At 41.0% G+C, this 23259-nt stretch overlaps 2 protein-coding genes across 9 annotated transcripts; one reads left to right on the top strand and one right to left on the bottom strand.

Annotated features, from left to right (window-relative positions):
* The first annotated feature begins 1671 nt into the window (after positions 1–1671).
* Positions 1672–7473, top strand: LOC124072520 (snake venom 5'-nucleotidase-like). Its single transcript, XM_046414006.1, has 9 exons — positions 1672–2193; positions 2336–2558; positions 2916–3104; positions 3337–3534; positions 4009–4163; positions 4247–4355; positions 4476–4625; positions 5505–5705; positions 6488–7473. The coding sequence occupies exons 1-9, from the start codon at positions 1858–1860 to the stop codon at positions 6643–6645; spliced, it is 1719 nt and encodes a 572-aa protein (XP_046269962.1). The 5' UTR covers positions 1672–1857; the 3' UTR covers positions 6646–7473.
* Positions 7474–8049: 576 nt separating this feature from the next.
* On the bottom strand, positions 8050–23192 carry LOC124072518 (sorting nexin-14-like). Of its 8 annotated transcripts, none has more exons than XM_046413998.1 (33): positions 23097–23192; positions 22555–22607; positions 21829–22023; positions 21530–21712; positions 21314–21434; positions 20845–20918; positions 20442–20520; positions 20299–20342; positions 20108–20195; positions 19938–20022; positions 19682–19838; positions 19428–19503; positions 19150–19194; positions 18934–19014; positions 18563–18677; positions 18188–18343; positions 17962–18086; positions 17250–17308; positions 16654–16680; positions 15657–15803; positions 14848–14980; positions 14031–14217; positions 13412–13495; positions 13028–13128; positions 11576–11687; positions 11376–11416; positions 11012–11131; positions 10140–10263; positions 9489–9653; positions 9238–9333; positions 8994–9085; positions 8661–8717; positions 8050–8315 (listed from the first exon to the last, which is right to left on the bottom strand). In XM_046413998.1, the coding sequence occupies exons 4-33, from the start codon at positions 21664–21666 to the stop codon at positions 8274–8276; spliced, it is 2970 nt and encodes a 989-aa protein (XP_046269954.1). In that variant the 5' UTR covers positions 21667–21712; positions 21829–22023; positions 22555–22607; positions 23097–23192; the 3' UTR covers positions 8050–8273. The 8 variants fall into 8 exon arrangements, with proteins under 8 accessions (XP_046269954.1, XP_046269957.1, XP_046269955.1 ...); XM_046414001.1 differs by having other exon boundaries at positions 21829–21960; XM_046413999.1 differs by lacking the exon at positions 23097–23192 and having other exon boundaries at positions 21829–21960; positions 22555–23009.
* Between the last annotated feature and the right edge of the window lie 67 nt (positions 23193–23259).

Genomic DNA, 23259 nt, shown 5'->3' with positions numbered 1-23259 from the left:
ATGTGGAGTTTGCATGTTCTCCCTGTGCCTGCGTGGGTTTTCTCCGGGTACTCCGGCTTCCTCCCACAATACCAAAAACATGCACATTAGGTTAATTGGCTGCTCTACATTGTCCCTAGGTGTGAGTGTGAGAGTGTGTGGTTGTCTGACTTTGTGTGTTGGCCCTGCGATTGACTGGCGACCAGTCCAGGGTGTACCCCGCCTCTCGCCTGTAGTCAGCTGGGATAGGCTCCAGCTCCCCCGCGACCCTGACGGATAAGCGGTATAGAAATGGATGGATGGATGGATGATTAACCTTCAGTGTTATAGTCCAAGTCCCTCCACTAAGGGGTGCTGCTGGGTGTTGACCACTGTACTCAGCACAACAGACCGATCAACAGCAGCTCCCTTTCACTCTGACTGTAAACTGTGATGATTAATTGAGTCATGAAAAAGAGAAACCCTACTGCCAGAAAGTTAGATATATCAAGTATGTTGTATTTGACCTGGAACAAAAAAATTCAAAGTAAATATTCCAAAATTTCGAAATATTCAAGGTGAAATTGTACATGAGCTTAAAAAAAGCAAAGTAAAGTTAACATGAGTTCATTTCAAGACATGAACATTAAAAAATAAATAAAACCTCATCTGAATTCTCAAGTCATCTTCTTGTGAAGTGTTTGGAGTCCACTTTTCGAGGAAGAGTCTTTATTTTTATGCCCCCCAGACTTATTTATTTATATTTTATTGAAGCCGGGGTAAATCACACACACAACTTCAAATACAGTTTTTGTAGTGGGTATCTTTAATTGTGTTTCCAAAGGTGCTCTTCTCATAGAGGAAAAATAGCGTAAAGGTTTTGCCTGGTTATTGAATACAACAAATATAAAAAGAACAAATTAATAAAATAAAAATAAAATATAACAATATTTTTTTTTTTAAAAAAGTACTGTTCCTCTGTTCCACACTACCTTAGAAAATCACCTTAAAGTATTTGTGTGTAACATATCAACCTGACAAACTGCTTAATTTCACTGAGTAAACAAAATGTTTCCACACATCTAAATACATTAGAAAAATAAAGTTATTCAACAGCATATTAAGCATTATCAACAAACATCTTCCTCTTCAGGCGAAGATGTTTGCATATTCTTTGCATATTCTCTAGCTCTGCCATTGTGCCTCTTTCAGTCTTTGCTGATGGATCGCAAACAGGTCGAGTTTCTTATCTCCAGAATGTTCCTTTGCAAGAAGTGCATCATCTGGAAGATGTGGTTCCACACCATAGAGCAAATAACGTGGGGCACAGCCTGCTGTTGCATGTGGGCTCACATTATAGAAGCTCTGGTAAATGCTCAGGCCAATGCCGCTTCTTGTTGCTTGGCAGTGCGCGCAGCAACTCATGTAATGTGCGGTTGAAACGCTCGCGCTGTGCGTTGCCCGTTGGATGATGAGGAGTTGTGCGGGTTATCTTTATCCCACATGGTTTACAGAGCTCTGCAATAACTTCACTTTAGAAATTGCGACCTCGCTCAGAATGTAGGCGCTCAGGCACTTCATAAATCATTCTTTCAACAACACTTTGGCTGCTGTCTCTGCTTTTTGGTCGCGATTCACAGGCAGCGAGCTCTAGTGGCCCACGTGTCGTGTTTTCACTCCACCAACATCTGAAATCGTCAACAAGTTCACAAAATGGGGATTTGAACTAGGATATCACACGCTTATGAATCACGTTACAGCTGTGTTGTGTTACCGATTTTCTCACATACTGGGCCCCCAGTGACATGTCCTGCGCCTTATCACATCCTCCAGAAGGAGCACACGCCCCTCTCCATATATCTTCTTGATCAATGGTGCGCTTTTACGCACAGTCACAACATGAACGTCTGGACGCCTCGGCAAGCTCTCTTGATCGCGCTCTGCCTGTTTGCGCTTTCGGGCGCGACATCGACTTTCGAGGTGACACTGCTGCACACCAACGACAACCATGCGCGGATCGAGGAGACCAGCGAGGACTCGGGAAAGTGTCCAGAAAGCGGTCCTTGCTTCGCGGGGGTTGCCAGGAGGTTCACTAAAGTATCGGAGATCCGGAAACAGGAGAAGAATGTGCTGTTTCTGGATGCCGGAGACCAGTTTCAGGGAACCGTCTGGTTCAACTACTATAAAGGCGCCGAAGCTGCGCACTTCATGAACAAACTGCGTTATGATGCTATGGTAAATATTCCTATAATTTAATTTTTTTAAATGTTCGTCACCACAGGGATGAATAGGGTTATTTTTTATTAATTGCTAATAATAATAATAAAAAGATGAAAGTTCAGTTAGATAATGAAATCCGTAATATTTTATATTCAAGGCTTTGGGAAACCATGAGTTTGACAACGGAGTGGAGGGTCTCATCCAGCCCTTCCTTCGGGATGTAAATTGCTCTGTGGTGAGTGCCAACATACGACCTGACCAGACTCTCAAGGCAAATCTCAGCGGGTACTTCCAGCCCTACACAATCATAAATGTGGGCCCAGAAAAAGTGGTTGTGGTGGGCTACACCACCGCAGAGACCCCATTCTTATCCATGCCAGGTAAAAACAGAATCTGTTGTTTGACCTATGAAGCTTTTAATGTCCTTATTGGCACACTGTTGCATGCAGCAGTTTGTGTGTACAGTGAGTTACAGCTTTGTTAGTCTATTACAGACCACTCTGAATGAAGTCCCTCAAGCTCTCTTAATGAAACTTAATGATACCATGTGTCTTTATACCCTGTGTTTTCTAATGCACTTCAGATATCTAAATTACTTTTCAACCAGAGTACATTTGGATTTTATTTACACATTTGTGTCATTAGATATATGACATTTCAAATTTTATTCACTAATATGGCTGGGATGACCATTTGTGACCAGGTAAAATAACATTGTTTTTTTTCCTGTGGGTCAGGCCAACACCTAAAATTTGAGGACGAGGTGGAAACGCTTCAGATCCTAGTTGATAAACTGCAAACCTTAGGATATAATAAGATCATCGCCCTGGGTCACTCGGGCTTTGACGTGGATCGAGACATTGCCAAGCGTGTGAGAGGGGTTGACGTTGTTATCGGAGGACACACCAACACATTCCTCTATAATGGTACTTCCTCATGGTACTTTTTCATCCTGCTTAGTCAGTTACAGTCTATTCAAGTGGTGGAAACTTACTAAAGATCAACTGCAAAAGATCAGCTGACTTCTATCTTATAATTTAACTTATTTGGGTTGTTGTTTTAATTTAATTCAGCTGCAGAAGTCTTATCTTTTTAAGCTTTCAGGAAGTGGGAGCCATTGCACTACAAACCAGTAGTGAAAAGTGCCTTTCTGTGCAGGAAAGCCCCCGTCCACTGAAGTTCCAGCAGGTCCGTACCCTTTTATGGTGACATCTGACGATGGGAGAAAGGTGCCAGTGGTCCAGGCTTTTGCCTTTGGGAAATACCTTGGATATTTGAAAGTAACCTTTGATGACCATGGGAATGTGATAAAAGCTACTGGGAACCCCATCCTAATGGACAGCAGCATACCTCAAGGTAGATTGTAATGACATCCTCAATGTCAGTAATTACATGTTTGACCCTATAGTTGTTGTGTCATTGGTTGAAAGACTGCAACAATGGACTGAGCCAAATGAGAGTTTATTGTGCTAAAATGACTTGGTGTGGCATTAAGTGACCCAGAATCGCCTCATCTGTTTGTGTGCATGCTCCAATTCCAGTACAGCTTGGAATAATTTTGGTAATAGCTGATGTTGACACAGCTGCTGAAACAAATGACACTGAAACTAGTCCTAACAGTCATAAGACTGTTAGGACTAGAAAGAATCCAAATGTATCTAGACCAAATCATATAAATTACCTTCAAAAGAGTTTAATTCACGGTCTGTTTATTAAAATTGTAGCAGTACTATAAAAAGACAACATATTTTCCTGTACCAATAGTTTGTTGAGAATACAGTAAGCTTTCTCCTGCTTCCATAAATCCTGCTGTTTTTATTAATCTCTCAGATCCAGATGTCCTGGCTGACATCCGGGAGTGGAAAAAAGACTTGGCTCAGTACTCCTCACAGTATGTTGGACAAACCTTAGTGTACCTCAACGGAACATTTGAAGAATGTCGATTTCGGGAGTGTAACCTTGGCAACCTTATCTGTGATGCTATGGTAATTACGGCCAGTGTTTACAGCTCTTTCCAAGAAGTAGCCTTTGACTTCTGTGTAACATTTTATCCCTTTTGCGCTTCCAGATTTATCACAATATAAAGTATTCCAGTGAACTGCAGTGGAATCATGTGGGCATATGTATGCTGAATAGTGGCGCCATACGCTCAGCTATAGATGAGCGCTACAAAAATGGTACCTGAGTGTTTTGGGGGGTTTTTTGACAGAATTAATGAGTGCTTAATTACAAAGACAAGTTTGCGGTGGCTTCAGGTGTAATTGTTCTAATGTTATAGTATTTGCCTTTACATTCAGGTTCCATTACTATGGAGGAGATCCTCACCATCTTACCATTTGGTGGAACCTTTGACTTGGTCAAGATAAAAGGATCGACGGTGAAAAAGGCATTTGAGCACTCCATTCATAGATACGGAAGCATGTCTGGAGAATTTCTTCAAGTCTCAGGTCTGTCATCTGAACTCTGTGTTCCTTTCCCAGCTGTTTCATCCAAGGATTCCTAGAATAATATTAACAGTTACTTCTTCTGTTCAGGTTTGCTATTAAAGAAATAATTCAACATTTATTTGATATATACTCTTTCTCACTTGAGTACAATGAATGCAAGGGGGAATGGCTAGAGTGGCTCTGTCCTAAGGTATTAAAATTGAACTACCAGCACATTTAATGTGCGTATTGGGCAAGTTCATTAAGTAATTGTCAAATCACAGTTCAGTCATAGTTTGTGTTCAGATATGCAGTGACTGAACCCTTTTGAGAGCTTTGTCACATGGCAAATGACAACTGAAGATCACTGTCTGGAAACCACTGAGCTTGTGGTGGTCCACGTGTTTCAAATATAGATGTTGTTGCAAAGACGCTACAAATTACACACATTGTCAGGTAGCACAGAAGATCTGTGTAATCGCCTTTGGACACCAAATTGATGACTGTTCACCAAAATATGACCAGTTCATCCTTATATCCAAGAGGCTACTTGAGAAAAACATGAAGAAATTCCCTCAAGGCATTCCTGAAATCATCATGTTATCACTTGTTGAATATCAACAAGCAATGTCAACAATGTCAACAAGCTGTGAATGATTGGCAAAACAGTTTGTGCTTGTCCATTTGTCACCTTGAAAACTAAGGTGTGCATGAGAGAAGCTAATTGGCTACTGGTAGTAGCTTCATTTTCATCAAAAAGACAAAAGAGCAGTATCAAAGATTTTAACACTTGACAAGAATTAATATTTCACAGTGTCCCAGTATTACTGTTTGTGTTACTGATGTTCATGGGAAATAACACACACTTGAGCAACAACAATGACTCATTTTCTCTTCTAGGTATTCACATAGAGTACGACCTCTCCAAAGCAGTGAACCAGCGTGTAGTGTCTGTGTCAATGCTCTGCACCGAGTGCCGTGTTCCCAAGTATGAACCGTTGAACCTGGAGAAGACGTACACTGTAGTCATGCCTTCATACATGGTGGACGGCGGTGATGGCTTTACCATGATTAAGGAGGAGTTATTGAAGCATAACACAGGTGGGCAGCAGAGGTGGTTCAGTTATTATGTGAGATGATGAGTGTTTATTTAAAATTAAATGTTCTTTTTTTTTTTGTCAATAAGGTACATCTGTTTAGTTTGCTGTATAAAGACCACTAGAAAGAAGAGTTAGTCATACTTGGCTCTTAGTTCCACTGCTTAATACTCAAAAGGAAAATGTCTGTACCCATAAGCATTCTTCCCACTTTCAGTATTCTGTGAGACAAGAGCTGGTCCTTATCCCCATGGGGCCCCAAGAAAAAGTCTGCTAGGGTCCCTCCTGTCTGACTCATCAACCATGTAAAACATGTGCCACTGCCACACAGTCACAGTGCTGCCACTACAACCCCCCACCCCCCTCCACCTTAATTTATTTATTTTTGCCTTGACTTCCTCTTATTCGTCTGTACGTTGAAATGTCTTTCACAGTATTTCATTCACTCGAAATGAATACACGCATTGTGACATGAGGACATTATGGCCGCAGCTGTCCTAGGAACGTCACCTAAATAATGCACATTGTTAGCATACTTTCTGGACTTGGGAACTTATTTAAAGTCACTCTTGGGGTGGGGGGGTGGGGGGGGGGTAATTTATTGAAAGCAGATGTATAGTTTTAGTATGGCTCTGCAGCTGTCTCTAATGCTCACAGAGGCTGTGGCACTGTTAAGTTTGACAACAGGTGCTTCTGAGCATGGGCAGCAGTGAGATACACTTTCTATTGGAAAACATGATAAAATAGCAAACAAATGCTAACCAAATTGTCATTTTCCCCTTGCAGGTGACATGGACATTTCTGTTTTTTCCAAATATATCTCAGACATGAAGCGCGTGTACCCTGCAGTGGAAGGCCGGATCACATTCAGAAACTCAGCTGCCTTTACAGTCCACAGCCTTGGCTTGTTGCTGCTGGGTTTATGTCTGTCCCTGACCCTCTGATTGGCTTTCTACACTCTGGGAAGCTGTGATAAACTGGAAACTCCTCTGGGACATGGTTAAATGTCTTTCCATCTCAGTGCCTTCAAGGAAAACTAGAAGACAACAGTACAGCAGTTCCAGCCTCAGGGTAGATTCAGTATCTAGGAAGAGACTAGCTGGTTTTAAGAAAGAGAAAACAAAGTTCTGCACAATATGCTTCCACCCACAAGATGAACAATTTTAATGTGAAATAGTAATGATTGTTTACATCCAACCATGATGTAAATTTCTACAACACATGATTCGTCTTCTCAAATAAACGAAATAATGAGCAGAGGCAAAGCTGTCTGGTTGCTGTATCTCTGCTTTCACTCACTGAATAGCAATAGATAGAAATAAGTCTAAGTTTCACAGTATTTCTGCTAACTATGTGCCAAATGTGCCAGATGTATTGTTTGATTTCATCCCAAGTCAGTTTCCTGCAGAGGAAGAACAAAGCACAAATCATTTTTGTTTTCATAAAGAATTATATTACGCTGGTATGTTCATCCAGCACATGAGGTTGCAGACACAAATGCATTGCTGCAACAGTAGATGTAGTACTACTATATTGTACTGCAAATCTGAAAAACATTGTAGTTTTTATGTTTGTTCTCATGGCATCTTTACCTTTTCGAGCTTCTCCAGAGCTGACAGAATAAGATGTTTGTTTAAGATCTGTTGCAGCTGCAGTTGCACCCAGTCTTTGTTTTTGTTTTTCTTCCAACACTTGCTGTTCTCTCCAAAGTCATCTTCATCCAGTACTTGTATAAGCTTGTTACAATAAACAGAAAATGAAAGTAACAGGCATTTTCTCTGGAACCCTCTCCTTTTTTTATCTATTGGAAATTAAATGGTATTGGGATAGTTCATCAACAGTTCATCAAAATGCATCATGGATTTTGGCAACATAACCTACCTTTTCCAGGATTCAGATGCAGAAAACTATCTGTCCTTTTTGCTAAAAAATTATATAATATAAAATATTACTGCAACTCCCACCACTCATATTGCTAGCCAACATGTATACACCCAACAGCTGGTAGAAGGAAGTGGGACTTTTTGGCAGGACTACATCAGTCTAAAAGTACAAACTAAAAGGTTTGAGCTAAACCACTGAAACATCAATTCTTGTCAGAATTGTTCACTTACTAGAAACTGTCACCTACCAGCCAAATCAGAACAGACAATTCTCTGAAATACTACGGCATACTGAGCCTGGATGCTACGTCTACCAAGCCCCCACCCTGTCCCCTATGTCCTGGATATGATTTTTTTTTTTCCTTTCTTTTTTCAAACAAGAAAATCAGCAACAATTTAAAAAATATTAAGACTCTTGGAGTTAAAATTTCTCATTTTGATTCTGTAATTACACAATGAACGCTGTTTTGTATTTATATAATTTATTTTAAAAAGTAAATGACATACAGACAGCAAAGCCTGGTGTTTCCTCTTCTTGCTGTGGCAGGTATCCAGATCAGATGCAATACCTGTGACTGCATGTGGTCTACACGTTACTTTCAGGTAACCACAGCAACAAAAGTCTCTGCAGTAGTAAAGTTTTAGTTCAGTGCCTCATAAAAATGTCAGTTTGTGTTCATGTAACTGTTTTACATCCATGGAGCCATCACAGAGGTTTCCTTCTGTACCTGCTGTGGATGCAAAAACACAGAGTAAGTACAAAAACAAATCTTCTTTGTTGTCTAGTCATAAGATCCATAAATGCTCTGTATAGCTAAAATATCACATACACACTGAGAAAATCAAACTAAATAAATAAACAAATAAAAGAAGCTAAGGTTTCCATCTTTGGAACCACAAACGATTTCATTTGCCAGCAAAGTAAGCTTGTCATTTTCTTCCTGATTTACAGCAAGACACCTGAAACTGAAGTCTGGAAACACAAATCTGAACTTCTTTCACAATCTTCAAGACAGGGATGGATGAATGGACAGAGAGATGGATAATCAGAAACTATATTTCTAGCATCTGTTTACCTTGTTTAACTCAGGGAAAAGTTCTTGAATGGCGATGTCCAACAGCACATACGTGAGCTGAGGAAGACAAAAAGCAGGGGGGAAAGATGAAAAGCACCAAGGCCACTGACCTTTCAATGCAAAAATGCAAGCATATATTAATTCTGAATTGCAGTAAAATTGAACATCAATCAAACTACATTTTACTAATAATTTTGGATTGTGGCTGACACATTCCATGTTACAGAGTGTGTAGATTTATACAGGAGGGAAACAGACTCAAATTCACTCGCACTTCACCCATCACATCTTCTCTCAGGTTTTTGTCTTGTTAGTGTGTGTGTGTGTGTGTACCTGTTTGTTCAGAACTGGCTGTTGCAGTCCATCGAAGAGAAGACGTACTCCTTCATACTTGGCCTCTTCTCCGATACATTTCCCCAGGAAGTCTAAAGACAAATGGTTTCTGATTTTCCCAGGCTACACAAAAAAAAACTCAACACTCGTTTCCACATCTGTTTGTCTTGTGAAAAATGGGAACATCTGGCAGTAAGGTGGAGTGCACATTACACAACAACACTTGGAAGAATTTCATGACTACCTGGAATATAGGTCATCATCTCCTCAAATGTCTTCTTCGCCCTCCTCTGCTTGTCCTGAGCCGGGCGGGGTGGACTGCTCTCACAGAAAACTGTGTCTGGAAGGGCAAACATGGCACACATCATTTCACCTCGTTAAATTAGTGTGTTTAAAGGAGTAAACAGATATTTTTTACTTGACAAGAAGATCACCACCACCACGCTCACATTACATTACATTCAGGTGAACATTTCTGAATAAACTACAGTGTACCTCTAAGCAGAGTGATGAGCGAGACCAGCCGGTGCTCCTGGACCACCTGGTTCAGTTTATACTGAAGGTAGTAATCAGTGTAGGCTTCCAGTGTGTTCTTGAACAGGATCCTGCCGGTCATTAGCAGGTGGTGCAGCCAGTCGGGGATGTGGAAGACGACTCGGCCTGACAACCATGAAGACAAATATGATTACTGCAAATTACAACGTACCTTTCAAACAAATAAATCATCATAACCATAATGCAGATCTCCCACAAATTTGATGGTGTTAGTTTAGCTACTGTACATAAAACTGTGCATGTGATATTTACCTTTGATTTTACAGTAATGGTGTCATAAAGCTATCACATATCAATGACTGGCATTTATACATGAAAGAGAGAATTTGATTATTTTATATTTCATTTTGTATTTAGTGGTATTTATTATTATAATTATTATTTTTCCTATAAATTTTAAAACCGATAAAATCTATATACAACGCAAGGCAAGATGACCTTGAATTACAAGGAGAGCAATTCAGTGGGACAAATCATCCCTCAGTTTAATCCAAATACACAACTCCACTGAGCAACACAATGCATTAAATACTAAAATGAATGTGATGCATAACAAATTGTGAACATGTAGAAATAAATAAACTTACTTACTCACATACATTAAGTAGTCATACACCCCTTCAACAGTGATCATTTCCATAAAATAATTCTGATTGTGTCTCTTCTCAGTCAGGTCTGATCGGTTGGCGTTGTTTTTGAAGAGGTCATTGAAGAGCTAGGAGGGAAGGATTTACATCCATTTAAAGACTGACGACCATTTAAGACCATCATGCTGATGTTCTACTACTAAACTCTGAATGACTGACAGAGCTCTGCTGAGGTAAACAGTTTGAATCTTGCAACAAAAATCTTTCAAAGTGTATGACAAGAGATTAATTGTGTTCATCGCTGCATTTTGTTCCTAATGAACAAAACTCCAGGAGAGTCTAATGATATCACAGTTAAGTTTCTGGTAAAGTGAAAACACGAAAGCTAAAAAGCTAAAAGTTCAAAGCCTTTTTTGTAAACCAAAGGGGGGTATGAATATCAGTGAATGTCACAACAGATAAAGATTTTGTATTTTAAATAGTCAAATTTTCTCAAATTTTCTCTCGGTGGAACCTTATGGAGCCAAATCAGGGCCAAAAGTTTCATTTATTTCAACTTCAAAAAATGCATTGTACTCCAACGAAAAATTGAATTGAAATTGAATTGAATTGAACTAACAAAACACTCGCTGATAAGATGCATCTGAAATGTCGCTTTACTTTTCAAAGGTCCAGTTGAACTCGACAGATGGAATACCATTACACCACAACCAAAAACTGACATTACAGTAACAACACACCACTTAACCCTCAAGTGCAAGCAACTATTAAAGAAACTGTGCTCATCAGGGGAGGACGGAGGAGGATAAGATGATAACACTCCTCGCAAAAAGAGAGCAAGAGAAAAAGAGCATGAAGAAGATTTGGATCCCCCACCTTTTTATCGTTTTCGGAGGTGGGGCTTAGGATGGTGAGCTCAGGGCGGCTGGGTTTGGGTTTGGGAGATTCACAGGAGTTGAAGAAGGACTGTATGAAGGGCTCCAGGTGCTGCCCTTTCTGGCAGAGAGAACAAAAAGGCACGATACGTAAGTCACAATGACAGCGAGTTTTCTCTTCCACATGGATTTCTTACATAAAAATATTTCATGGACTGCCAAGGTTCTGAGAAATACAGAAGAGAATAAAATTTAAAGTGGTCTGATGAAAAACATAAGTATTGTAGAAAGCGGAGCATTCCCAGACCACTCTCTTTCTCTCTCACACACACACACACGCACAACTAAAAGAGATCATTTCTCACCTCTTTTATCAGTTTGCTGGGAACTGACTTAATGATTTTCCCTGTGAAACATAAATACTTTGTCTCAGTGATAAGTCACGTTGCTTTTGTCTGAAACACAAACATCTTTTCACTGAAACCCAAGGTCCATTCTGCCCAAACATTTTCGACATGTTCAAACATAATCCATCACACTGCCCTTGGTCACACTCATACTGTACCCAGGTTCACATCGGGCAACATCTTGTCCAGGAACTGAGACTCCATGCTATGAGGGGACAGGAAGTCGGCGAGGAGCTGGCTGTTACTCAGCTCCGGGTGCTGCAGGAGTTTCTGCAATGGAAACACATTTGATGTTTATTTATGTTCTTCTGTAGTGGAATATCAGGATACTCTGGTTGCCATGTGCACACATTCAACGACGGATGTTTACTCACTTTTTAAATACAAAGACTGTAGTTTTCGAAGAATCATAGCTGTATGCTTTTTACGATCAAGAGTTTTCATTATAAAGGATCATTTACCACAGCCTTCAAAGTAGTTGAAGTAGTATGACATTAACAGTCAGCACACAGACTTACTGTGAGATATTATCACAGTATATTTTTGTACTGCCCTTTAGCTGTGAAGGATGAGTTTTACTAACAGGTCAAAACTTGAATTTGTGCAATACTGCGGTTTATGACCAAACTGCTGCAAAATTAACAACATTCCTATCAACTTCAGTTACTCTGTGCTTAATACAAATGTTAGCATATTAACATGCTAAACCAGATGGCAAACATAGCAAAAATTACTGGCAGGGACCATTTAATAATGTGTTTCAAGGTCAGCTGTTGAAAACTCAGTGTTTCAAAAAATAAATCTCAAAGGAGAAACCATCTGCAGTTTCTCCCGCATAAATGTTTCTCAAATCTTGCTGGAGAGCCCTCGCTAAAAAAAAAGTGGATACTAATCACAACTGCAACATAAAGTTTATAGTCTGAAAAGTGTTTTCACAAGCTGCAGCTGCCCTTGCGACAGACAGAGACAAAGAGATCATTTCTTCTCCATCTGAAAGAGTGTTTTGAATTGCTTGTGGTCCTGACATACTTTCCACTTTGTTCTTCACAATTCCATAATGATCGTTTTTCATTTTCTGAAACTGGACGTGTGGCGTTCCGTGAACAAATGCTCAACATTTGAGATCTTTGTCTGGGCGCTCAGGCGCATTGAGTGGAAAGATTAGTCTGGAGCAGTGCATGTGGTTGTGTGTGTGTGTGTGTGTGTGTGTGTGAGTGTGTGTGAGAGAGAGAGAGAGACAAATTACAGAAGTGAATCTTTCACTATTACTCTGTAATTTCAGATAACCAGTAAAAGCGGCATCTTCCTCATTCAAGAATATCTGGGTGACTATGTTACTTTCTACTTCGCAGATTACAAAGGATATTAGACCTGAGACTTTACATTTGAACTGTGCAGTGTATGGTGCAAGACTGGCACGTTCAAATAACACTCATGCAATCTCTTGGCAAATAAGTCAACCTTCAGAGATTGCAGTCACAGCTGTGCGTGTAAGTAATCTTCATCTCTCTGCACAACAACATCACACAATGAGTGGTTTCTTGGTAAATTCTGGCTTATTTCAAGATCCATCAACAGTCCCCAGTGTCCTGTGATCTGAAGACATCTACCTGAAGGTACTCCTGGAACTCCTCCCGCTTTGATGTTAGGAACTCGTAGTTCTTGGGACCGATTATTCTCTTTGAAGGCAACTGTGCATCTGGAAATGAACCTGCAGAGGGTGTGAGATAAAAAAACAAAAAAACAAAAAGAACCATGAAAAAATAATTCAAAGTGGAGGCTTTCTTTTACTTTGACAGGAACAAAACCTTTAAGCGATTTCCTATGCAGGCTCCTCAACCTGGCTCCTAAATTAAAGGTTCCCTTGGACATAACGTTCTATGAATCCTCTGGAATCTGGTTCAGGTAATTCCTCCCTCATGACAGTAAATGAAAACATATCAGTGCATGGGCTCTCCAGTACAAACTAAAGCAACGATATGAAGAGACTTTACCGTGAAACTCAGTGAGCTTTGATTCAAGGACATAGAACTCCAGATATCTTCTGTACACAGACCAGTGCTCAGTCTCATGTCCCACTGCAGACAAGCACAAACAGGGAAAACATACAGTAAGTTGAATAACCCACTATCACTTAGCATCACTCCTAAACTATGCATGTTGGAAGCTCCAACAGGAAGTGAGAGGTGACTGAAGTTCAGATCCTTATTCACGTTATACAATTGTCACTAAGCTTGGCAGCAGTCACTTAGGTTTATTCTTTCATTTTGATTTTTATCAATTTGACTGAAATCCAAGTGACTGTAAGATTCTCATCTGTCATAGTACTACACTTTCTATTTAAAAAGAAGTTGAATTTGCTAATTTATTTTCTTGCTGAGAGTTAGAAGAGAAACTGAAATATGACTTGTACGTTTATTTATTTATGTTACTTTTAAACTCCGATTGGGGCTTTTTCACACATAAATATGTAATGCTATAGAGCAATACTACTAAAACTAAGATTACAGGATAGCAAGTCCACAGCTTACTCTAAAATGTCAGGCAGCAAAGTACAATGACCTATCTCAGTGAAAGGAAATGAGAAATAACAACAGGCCTGCTGAGCCTCACCCGCCTTCCGGTCATTGCGCTCTACATCGATACAGAACACAGGAATCCTCTCCCTCTTCACATCGTCATCATAGAAATCAATGTATGGGATGGTGATGTTCCAGGCTGACAGGTTTCGGGGGGTACTGGGGGTGGAGGCTGCTTCCATGGGCGAGTCATCCTCCAGCACCATCATGGCTTCCTCCACCTTGAATGGAAAGAAGTCAGAGAAGTTAAGGTCAAGCAAAGCACACACCCTCATCCAACAGAGTCTTTTTCTTTCTCTGATGAAGCAACAGAACTCAATGGAGCAAGAGACAACTGTATATACTTACTTACAACAGTGTCACAACAGAAAATGTTTTGCAAAACATTCAAAGTACTGCGTTACACACGCCAACTAGTCCCTCAGAGCAGCTGAATCACTTTCTGGAATTAAGTGAATGCTGGGAAGCCAGACAGCAAAGATCCAAGCCTGAAAAGTGTGATACCATCAAAATGGAAAACCCCACACTTTTAACACATGGGAGACTTGCTGAAAAGTTTTGCTTTCCTTTCGTTACTCACCAACGCCACCAAGTGGTGACTGCCGTGATAGTGTAGAGGAGTGCTTCAGTTTTAATTTTACCTTTGGCAGTAATTTTATTGGTAAAGAAAAACAAAACAGGACAAACAAACAAACATGCAGCGTGACTCAGAGACATGTTAGAAAGAGGGTTGCACAATTTAATTCATGTTTAAATCTTAACTACACAAAACTATCACCCTACCAGAATTATAACAAACCCTTTAAATCACCTAAAAATGAGCACTCAGAACATCTTCACATCAGTCTCACCATATCGTCTTCTCCTTCCACCAGCCCATAGGATGGCAGCATGGCTCCTTCCATGGTTGTGCTCTTGAACACTCCTTTGATCTTGCTGCCAATGCGGCTGATCCCGAAGGACTCGCCCCTCTTGGAAGTGTTCCTGGTGGCCAAACGGGGAGGTTGTTAGACAATGCGTGGTGGATGATATGCGCATGGCTTCAGCAAAGCGCATGCAACTTGAGAGGAGTGACAAAGCAGGAACTTCGGAGGAGACCAGGGGAAAGCGAGGGGCAGCGTACTGAGCACAGGTGTCATGACTGTACAACGGGGAGAAAAAAGCTAAGGTAGCCAAACCCGAAGCCAGAAATGTCACATTGCAGCCATCTCACAATGAAATGCCTGGGTTCTTGTTTAAAGGCCAAAAGCAAACACAGCACACAGCAGTGATATCTAGTTTGAAGGGGATCACAAAGTTTAATGACAGCATATATGTTGCATGATCAGTTACCAGTCAACCAGAGCAGGCACACAACATCACAGGCGCTCTGTGTGAGTGCCTGTTAGATTAAGTGACATAAAAATCACCATATGACACATGGTGATATATCCAATACATGAGAAACTCAAAATTGAAAAGTAACTGCATTGTCAAAAACCATAGGCAAGTCTTTAGGTTAAACAACACAAAAATGTTGGAAGGAGGATACATGACAAATAAAAACAGGATCCCATGCATCGGTCACACCATGCAGACGTCTGGTTGGGACTGGGGTCACGGAGGGGGAAAGTGGACAGCATGACATCACACTGTGACACACGCATGGACCCTGACTTACTTGGGTGATGAGTGGCGGTGGGATAGCGAGCCGTATGGGAAAGTTGTGAACGTGGACTGGGCATGGAGGGAGTTAAAAGATGCAGGTGAAGAGCTGCCAGAGGCGGTGAACAGTGAGGATGGGGACTCGGGGCTCCAGTCCCAGGAACTATAAGCAGAACAGGGTCACGTTCCCCACGGGCAAGAGGAGGGAGAGGACCGTGGACCATACCAGGGCAGGCAGTGTGGTGGTTACAGAATCAGATTGGACACACAGTCACAGACACAGCACGGTGGTGGCATTACAGAGATGGAGTATAGGGCGGACAAACGAGCAGAGCGGAAGGGGGGTTACTGAACTGCAGACATGGAGGGAGTTGAGGCTCCCAGTAGGTGTTTACGAGTGCCAGTAAAAGCCATTATCTGCTATCTCCTCTATCTGATTTGAGAGGCATAATTCATGCTGCTCTGGAAACTGCTTTGATTGCCTTCTTAACCACAAACTGAAACATAAAAACAACCAACATCCTTCCTGAAGTTCCCCTGATGTTTCATTCTGTTTTTCAAAATTTAACAGGAAAATAAAATAGAGCCCAAACCTTTGAAAACTAAGATTTTATTTTGCATGTGTTCAGCAGCATGATCCTTGATTAGCTTGATTAACATATGATTAATGACGACTCATGCTATGATTAACACGATTAGCTGATTAAAGGTCGCCTTTTCCAATCTTCTCTCATTTGCATTTACTGCAAAGGCTCCAAATAAAAAACATATTTGGGGGTTAAATTAGATTAACAACAAAATTGTACATTATCATCACATTATCAACTAGTGCTCGCTGAACTGAAGCCCTGATTGCTCTGGGCTCAGACCACAACGAATTTGTTAAAAACAAATGGCAGCATGTTCCTCCGTAGACCAGGCAGGAAATAATGACATGTCGTTTGTATTTTGCGTGCAGCAGCACTGCTCAGCCAGCCACCGGTTTGATCAGAACACTGATGCCTTATACTCACCGAATGTCATCCATACTGAGGCTATTTCTGGAACAATATGTACAAGGAGTTAGTGGCAGGGGCCCCATGGCCGCATACACACCACACCCCGTGACAGAAACATGACAGTCGATCCCTGCGCTCAGCTCACTTCACTATTTTAAGTTTCAGTATACTGCAAAGTAAAAAAAACTCCTTTATTTTTCATTGTTAATTTACAGCTTTTTAAAGCTGTATTAAGACAAAACTGAAAGTGAATTCATACTTTAATTTGATGCAACTGGCACATACTATATTCTGCCCTCATAATGCAGTGGCTATTGGGATACAGAAGGTTGTGCACACTGAAAAAAGTTTAATAAACTATCAGTGAAATTCAGAAAGGTTAAAGGAATTTGGGTTGCATGTGGGTGGAGACACACCCATCAATGTTCTGCAAAAAAATAAATAAACTATCGGTGCGGCGTTCTGTGTTTTACTTCCTTTCTGTGGCTACATTATCAAGTCAGCTGTAAATTGTCCCATTCCAACTGATGGATCAATATACCAGTAAAAGTTATGGGCAAAGCTTTTATTTTGTTACACATAAACACAAATATTAGTAAAAAGAAAATTACCTGCTCATCCTGGAGTTCCTGGCAGGGGACTCGGCCCCTCTCAGAAGCTGGCGGAAGTACTGAAGAATGACATGGAAAGAAGGAAAGAAAAGGTCTTTAAATTTCAGGTCAACTAAACATAGCCAAGTCAGTATATAAGCAACACCAGAGAAAGAAAGATATGACTTGATCTTTTTTGATCTTTCTGACTGATCTTTTATACTTTCATAATAATCATGACTGCACTGTTTATTTGAAAGAAGGAACCACAGTCAAAATATCAAATAATTTCATTATTTTCCAGACACGCTATTCCTGCAGGGCAGTGGCCTGCTGTGGACAATAGCTGAGCACTGGTCCACCCAGCTGTATTCAATGAAACAGCCTCTGAGGGGTGAAATTCGGCTTGGCAGCTTGGCATAACGCCAGCGTGGGCTCATTGGCCACTCGGGCGTCTGGTATTGATGACACAGTTGATAGTGGTTGGTTGCTGAGAGATCAGAAGATGAGAGTCAATAAAGTCCAAACCAGCTCTGACTGCAGTATTTGGCAGACATAATTTTGTTACTGCTGATGTAAACAAATTAACATCAACATTCAATCTGTGCTAAGAGAAAGGTTTTAAAAGGACTGTGTTTCATTCGGTGGTTTGAGACTCAGGCAGGTGTTTTCACGCCAGGTGAGAGTGAGGTGAGTGATTTTATGTTTCGTTTTTTTTGGTGGAGCCACTAACCTCATCACTGTGACAAAACATTGGGGTGAAAACATTCTCCAGGAGGGACAGGACATGCTCATAGGCTTCAAACAAACACCTCATGGTCTGCAGCTTCACCACCTCTGCATAAGGGCCCTCTGCAACTGGGAAGTAAAACAAGAACCAGATACATGTTATACAGTTAACGAGGGCCCAGGGAGACAGAAGGTAATCATATGATTCTGGGAAGATCCCTGTCACATACTGTTGCGTATTTCCTCCACTATAAATGGGTCAAAGCGGATTTTATCAACGCTCTCGTCCAAACAGTAGGTCTCGTAGATCTTCTTCAGCTCTTCATGAAGCATCATTTTTTCTGAGTCAGACAGCTCTGGGCACAGTATCCTATCGTTGAATTCCTCTGAGAAGTTAAAAGAGTCAGAAAACTCAATCGCATTGTTTCAGGACCCTGAAGGAATCCACCACTGTGGTATCCATGACAGTCAATATTACAGACAGTGTGAAACTTATTTTGAAGAGCATTCAGAATTTTAAATTTACATTTAAAAACCTGAATTACGTAAAAGCATCACCCTAAGCACGTTTTGAGGACAGCTGGAAGCTTCCGAAACACACTCACCGACTGCAAGGCAGAACTGGAGCACATGGACGGCCCCTTCTTGTTTCAGGAAGTTCATGAAGCGAAAGAGAAGGTCTTGCTGTTCTCTGATCTCCTTCAACTCCAGCTTCAGCACCTGACGAGAGAGACGGAGCATGAAGAGGAAGACAGAACAGAAAAGGTTAACAAAGGCAGCGATCTTTAGACTAGTCAAAGATATAGCTTGGTGAGATCTGATATGGAGGGCTAAAACGCCGTGAGTGTGCATATTGTGATTACATTACGTACAAGATGTTTTTACACAACATCTGGTGACTTTGATAAAAGGCTGCTTTACAGCTTTAAAATTTTCAATGTATTAATACATTCCCTTGATCAGAGGAAACACTTACAGAGGGCTTTTTGCTGCGAGTGTCAGAATACTTTTGCAGGAAAGGAACCAACGTTGAAGAGGGCTCTGTGGCTTCTTCAGGCTGAGGGGACAAAAGCAGATAGAAAACACAGTCATTGTGTTCACCTATGAGTTACATGCATTCTGCGGCAACAATCACACTGGATGTATATGGAACTTTCTGTGCACACAAGTCCACAGTTCAACACACACTTACAGGGGAGTTGTCGATGAATATCAGAAGTAAATGATTCACTGTGTCCTGCAAGAAAGAAAAAAACAGTAGCCAGTAAGTTCACAAAAATCAGGCAGAACACCAAGTACTTCTGATGTTCTGCAAAGGCCACATCTTTGTCCTCCATTCGTCGTAGCAAATAACTGACATAAATACAAATAAAAAATATCAAAAACCCAGACTGTATTAGCAGAAGTCTTCCACTGACAACAGTTTTGGATTCAAAATTCAAAATTTGCCTTTAATGTGTCTACACTCACAGGATCAGCCAAGTAGTCCATTGAAGGAAGGAAGACAGAACCAGCCAAGACTTCTCTTATCAGGAGAGTAAGAGATCTGAGAGGAGCGAGGAGATAAGGCAGCAGGAAATAAGAAAATAAGAGAGTAAAGAGTGATCCTTCACTACTTTTTTATAGAGTCAGTGCTGTTCAGACTTTTCTGACACTGTAGTGTTTCGTGACGGACTTCGCAAATATATGGAGGCACTGCAGCGCCTGTAATGAAACTGGCTTACCTGCAGTCTGAAGCCTTAGGTGGCAGGATGTAGGGAAAGAGCATCTCAGTCAGCCTTCTTAGGTAAAGGAGCTCATCTCTGCGACTGCGAAGGGCTACGTGGAGGTCAGGACCGTATTCCTCCAGGGCCGCTTGCTGAAGATGCTCCGTGTTCTTTACTACAGAGGAGGGCGAAAGAGCAGGGAGGTTTCTCACGTCGCACTTTGTCGTGAACACAAAGAAAAGACTGAAAAGTGGGTGACGCATATGAGGAATACCTTTCTGTCTTGCTTTGCTGATTATTTCAATGTGTTTCATGGAAACTTTAAGAAGCTTTTTAGTGATGAGGGATGCCACATCCACCTTTGAGAGAAACAAACCCTTTAAAAATAAGCTAATGTTCAGTCATTCAGAAGGTTTTTAACTCCATGCTGTCTCAATTTGTCACCTTTTGGGTTCGGCGAACCAACACAGCTGCAAAAAAGCGCAAAGTCACCCTCAGCTCATCCACAAATGCCTCATCATCCGTGATGTCTCTGAAAAGAAGCACCATAGAGTCAAACCTGTCACTACATGTGATCCATTATATCATCTCATTTTATATCATGACATGCAAAACATACAGAAAAATTTGTTTACCTATACCAAGGATACACAAAGTTTTCCAGAACCAGCTCCAGAATCTTGAAAACATAAAACAAAACAGGACCATGAGATAATGTGGTCAATTTATTTATTTCATAATAACTTTAAACAATATGTTTAATTCATGAATGTATTACCTCTGAAAGGGAAGCATCCACCTTGGAGGGAACTTTCAGGTCAAGCCATGGTTGATAGTTTTCCAGTAATAAAGTCGGCCTATCAATACATTACAAAAAAAATCATCAATAAAAAACATAAAAATCATAGTAATATGCATAAAGTAAAATGGCATCCTTTCTGACCACTAGAGGGCAGCACAATACCATCATAACTACATATAAACAAACCAAATGCATATCAGATTTACAGAAAGTCTTTCTCTGGTTAATATAGACAAATCTTTTTCCAGTAAACCTAGCTCTTCTTATTTTTGCCTTTTGGGGTGCCCCCTTATGTGAGCAGGCGTCAAGAGTTTACATAAATGATAGTTAGTTGACATAAATGATATGTTCACGATACAGCCATAACCAGGTATCTCACCTGTGCCGTTTGCATCTGATTTTTCCACAGACAGCACAGCTGTGGCCCAGTGGAAACAGCTCCTGTTGATATGACTGCAGGAGTTTAACACAGTAGATTAAGAGCTTTTATGAGAACGCTAAAACATCTTTTCTCTGCAGCTGCAAAAGTGCCTGAATCATAAAGAACTTTGTGTCCAACCAAATATCAGTGCATATATCCAATAACAACAAAGAGAGAAGAATTTATGTTTAATTTCTCTGTCACTGAGTTGGGAGAGACTCAATATCAGTATAGTATCATGAGTGTTAACACACACACTTCATCACACATTTTCTTTCTGCAGAATTAGCTATCAACCTTAGATTTATTATCTAAGGTCAAATCAAAAGACAGACCACACACGTTACGATCGAGGCACAGAATCACAAATACAGTGGTGTCAGTGCGTCAAACCACTCTGTTCAGTATTTCTTCTTCTCTGACTTGCCTTGGTCTTTGGTTTGATGGAGACGAAAATGTTTGGAAGCAGAGACTCGGGCCCCAAAGAACAGTAGAAAGTGACCACTCCAGCCAGGAAGGACCAGAACACCATTATGATGTGTATATATCTGTAAAAACAATGCAAGAGCATACATATGGAGCAAAAGAGGGGAGACAGAGATGTCACTGGTGAAACAACATTGATGGAGCAGCAGTAACTCACCTGTTTAAAAGCACAGTGGACAAGAGCAAGGCCAGCAGCAGGAAGCAGAAGACAGGATACTGTCGACCCAGCTCTCTGAACCGCTCCAGCTTCATCCTGCGTCTTATTTTCTGCAGACAAGCCCCGATGCATCCCATCTTCGTCGCTTTGGAGGCCCGTTCACGTGTAGCCTATTGCATATTACTGTAGAATGAAGAAGACATCGCCGAGCGAAAAATTAATCAGGGTGTGCATCAGCGTCACGTAACAGCGTCAACTCAAAATCGTGTCAATTTGAGCTGCTTCTTTGCTTTACATACCAGAGCAGGTTGCGGTGATTTTTATTTATCCACTCCAGCACTTACTGCAAGTGTACGGTGGATCATATGGGCCATTTTCTCACTGTAGTCCAGCAGCGACACCATCATGAATTGGCAGGATAAATACGCAGGCTGCCTTGTTTTGCAGGATCAACGTCAAGGGGGAGGGGGGGGGAGGAGAGGTGCCTTACACAGCTGTAAGCCACAGCACGATCAGAGACAATTACACCGCATCGTCTGCGTGAAGACCGTCCTAAAACTCTGATAACGTCTGGCTAATGGCCGCGCTGCTCTGCCCTGTCATTTTCTTGACCGCTGGGGAGTAACGGTTGGCTGCCTGGTTGTCAGCGTTGGAGACGCGTGATGTCACCTCCGCTGTGCTCACAGCAGCAGCAGTTGGTAACATACTGGCCACTGTAGTTTACTACCTACCAGTAGCTGTATTAGCTATAAACCCACTCACATAGTAAATTACGCATCGGGGTGTTCCTGTTTAAGAGACGAGTATGAACATCCCCCCCGCCATGTTGATTTAATATATACTCACCCCACGGCCACAAAGTGCATGAGCGTTGATATCACTTCATGGTTACAAACTTAGCATGACAAGTTACCCAAGAAAACTACACACGGAAACCGAGCATCAATGTTCCCATTTTTGGCTAACGTTAGCTAAAGCGAGAACAGTCTTGTGGTTAGCAATATGCTAATTAATTAGTTACGTACCGAGATGATCGTGTCTGACCCGCTGTAGTAATCACGTCAGCGTTGCTGGTTACCTGCAGATGTTAGCGTTAATGATTGGGCAGACAACTTGAAATGTATTTTTCATGTGGCTCTGCTTGTCATAGCTTTAAGTGATACAGCAACCCCACTTTATGCAAAAAAAACGTAATCTGACTAGAGACCTGTTGAAATTGAGCGAAACATCGAGTTATTCTCCACTTCACAAATGCAACAAAACACACAATTCGAGGATCCGAACTATTTTTTGGGCAGCTGTAAGCGGCCGCATGTCATTAAAGCGTGTTAATTTCTTTAAATAGATCATTTTTTACTGCAGACGTTTTAAAACGTCATGACGACACGCAATGTTGTAATGAACTGTTTTGTTCACAGCACGATCTGCTCTTTGGTCTAGCTTTTCTAAATAATACTTTTGCTTGTTGAACCCCGATATATAGTAGTTCTTGACTTTGTCCTTCAGTGTGTCTTCATCTGTCAGTTAAAATATATATATATATATATATATATATATATATATATACTTCAGGGCTTCTTCCACAAAGTGCACCATTTTAAACCAACGATAGCAGCAAAGTAAACTTAATTTCAGCAAAGCAGACCAAGTGAGTTTCGCAATCACAAACACAAAATGAGCAGTTTAAAACACAAATCTGGTCTTCTCCCCCCCACAAACTGAATCAATCG

Source organism: Scatophagus argus, chromosome 15 (genome assembly GCF_020382885.2).
Source record: "Scatophagus argus isolate fScaArg1 chromosome 15, fScaArg1.pri, whole genome shotgun sequence".
NCBI classification, from domain to species: Eukaryota; Metazoa; Chordata; class Actinopteri; family Scatophagidae; genus Scatophagus; species Scatophagus argus.
Note: the sequence above shows the minus strand (reverse complement) of the source record. Positions and strands in the feature narration are given on the sequence as shown.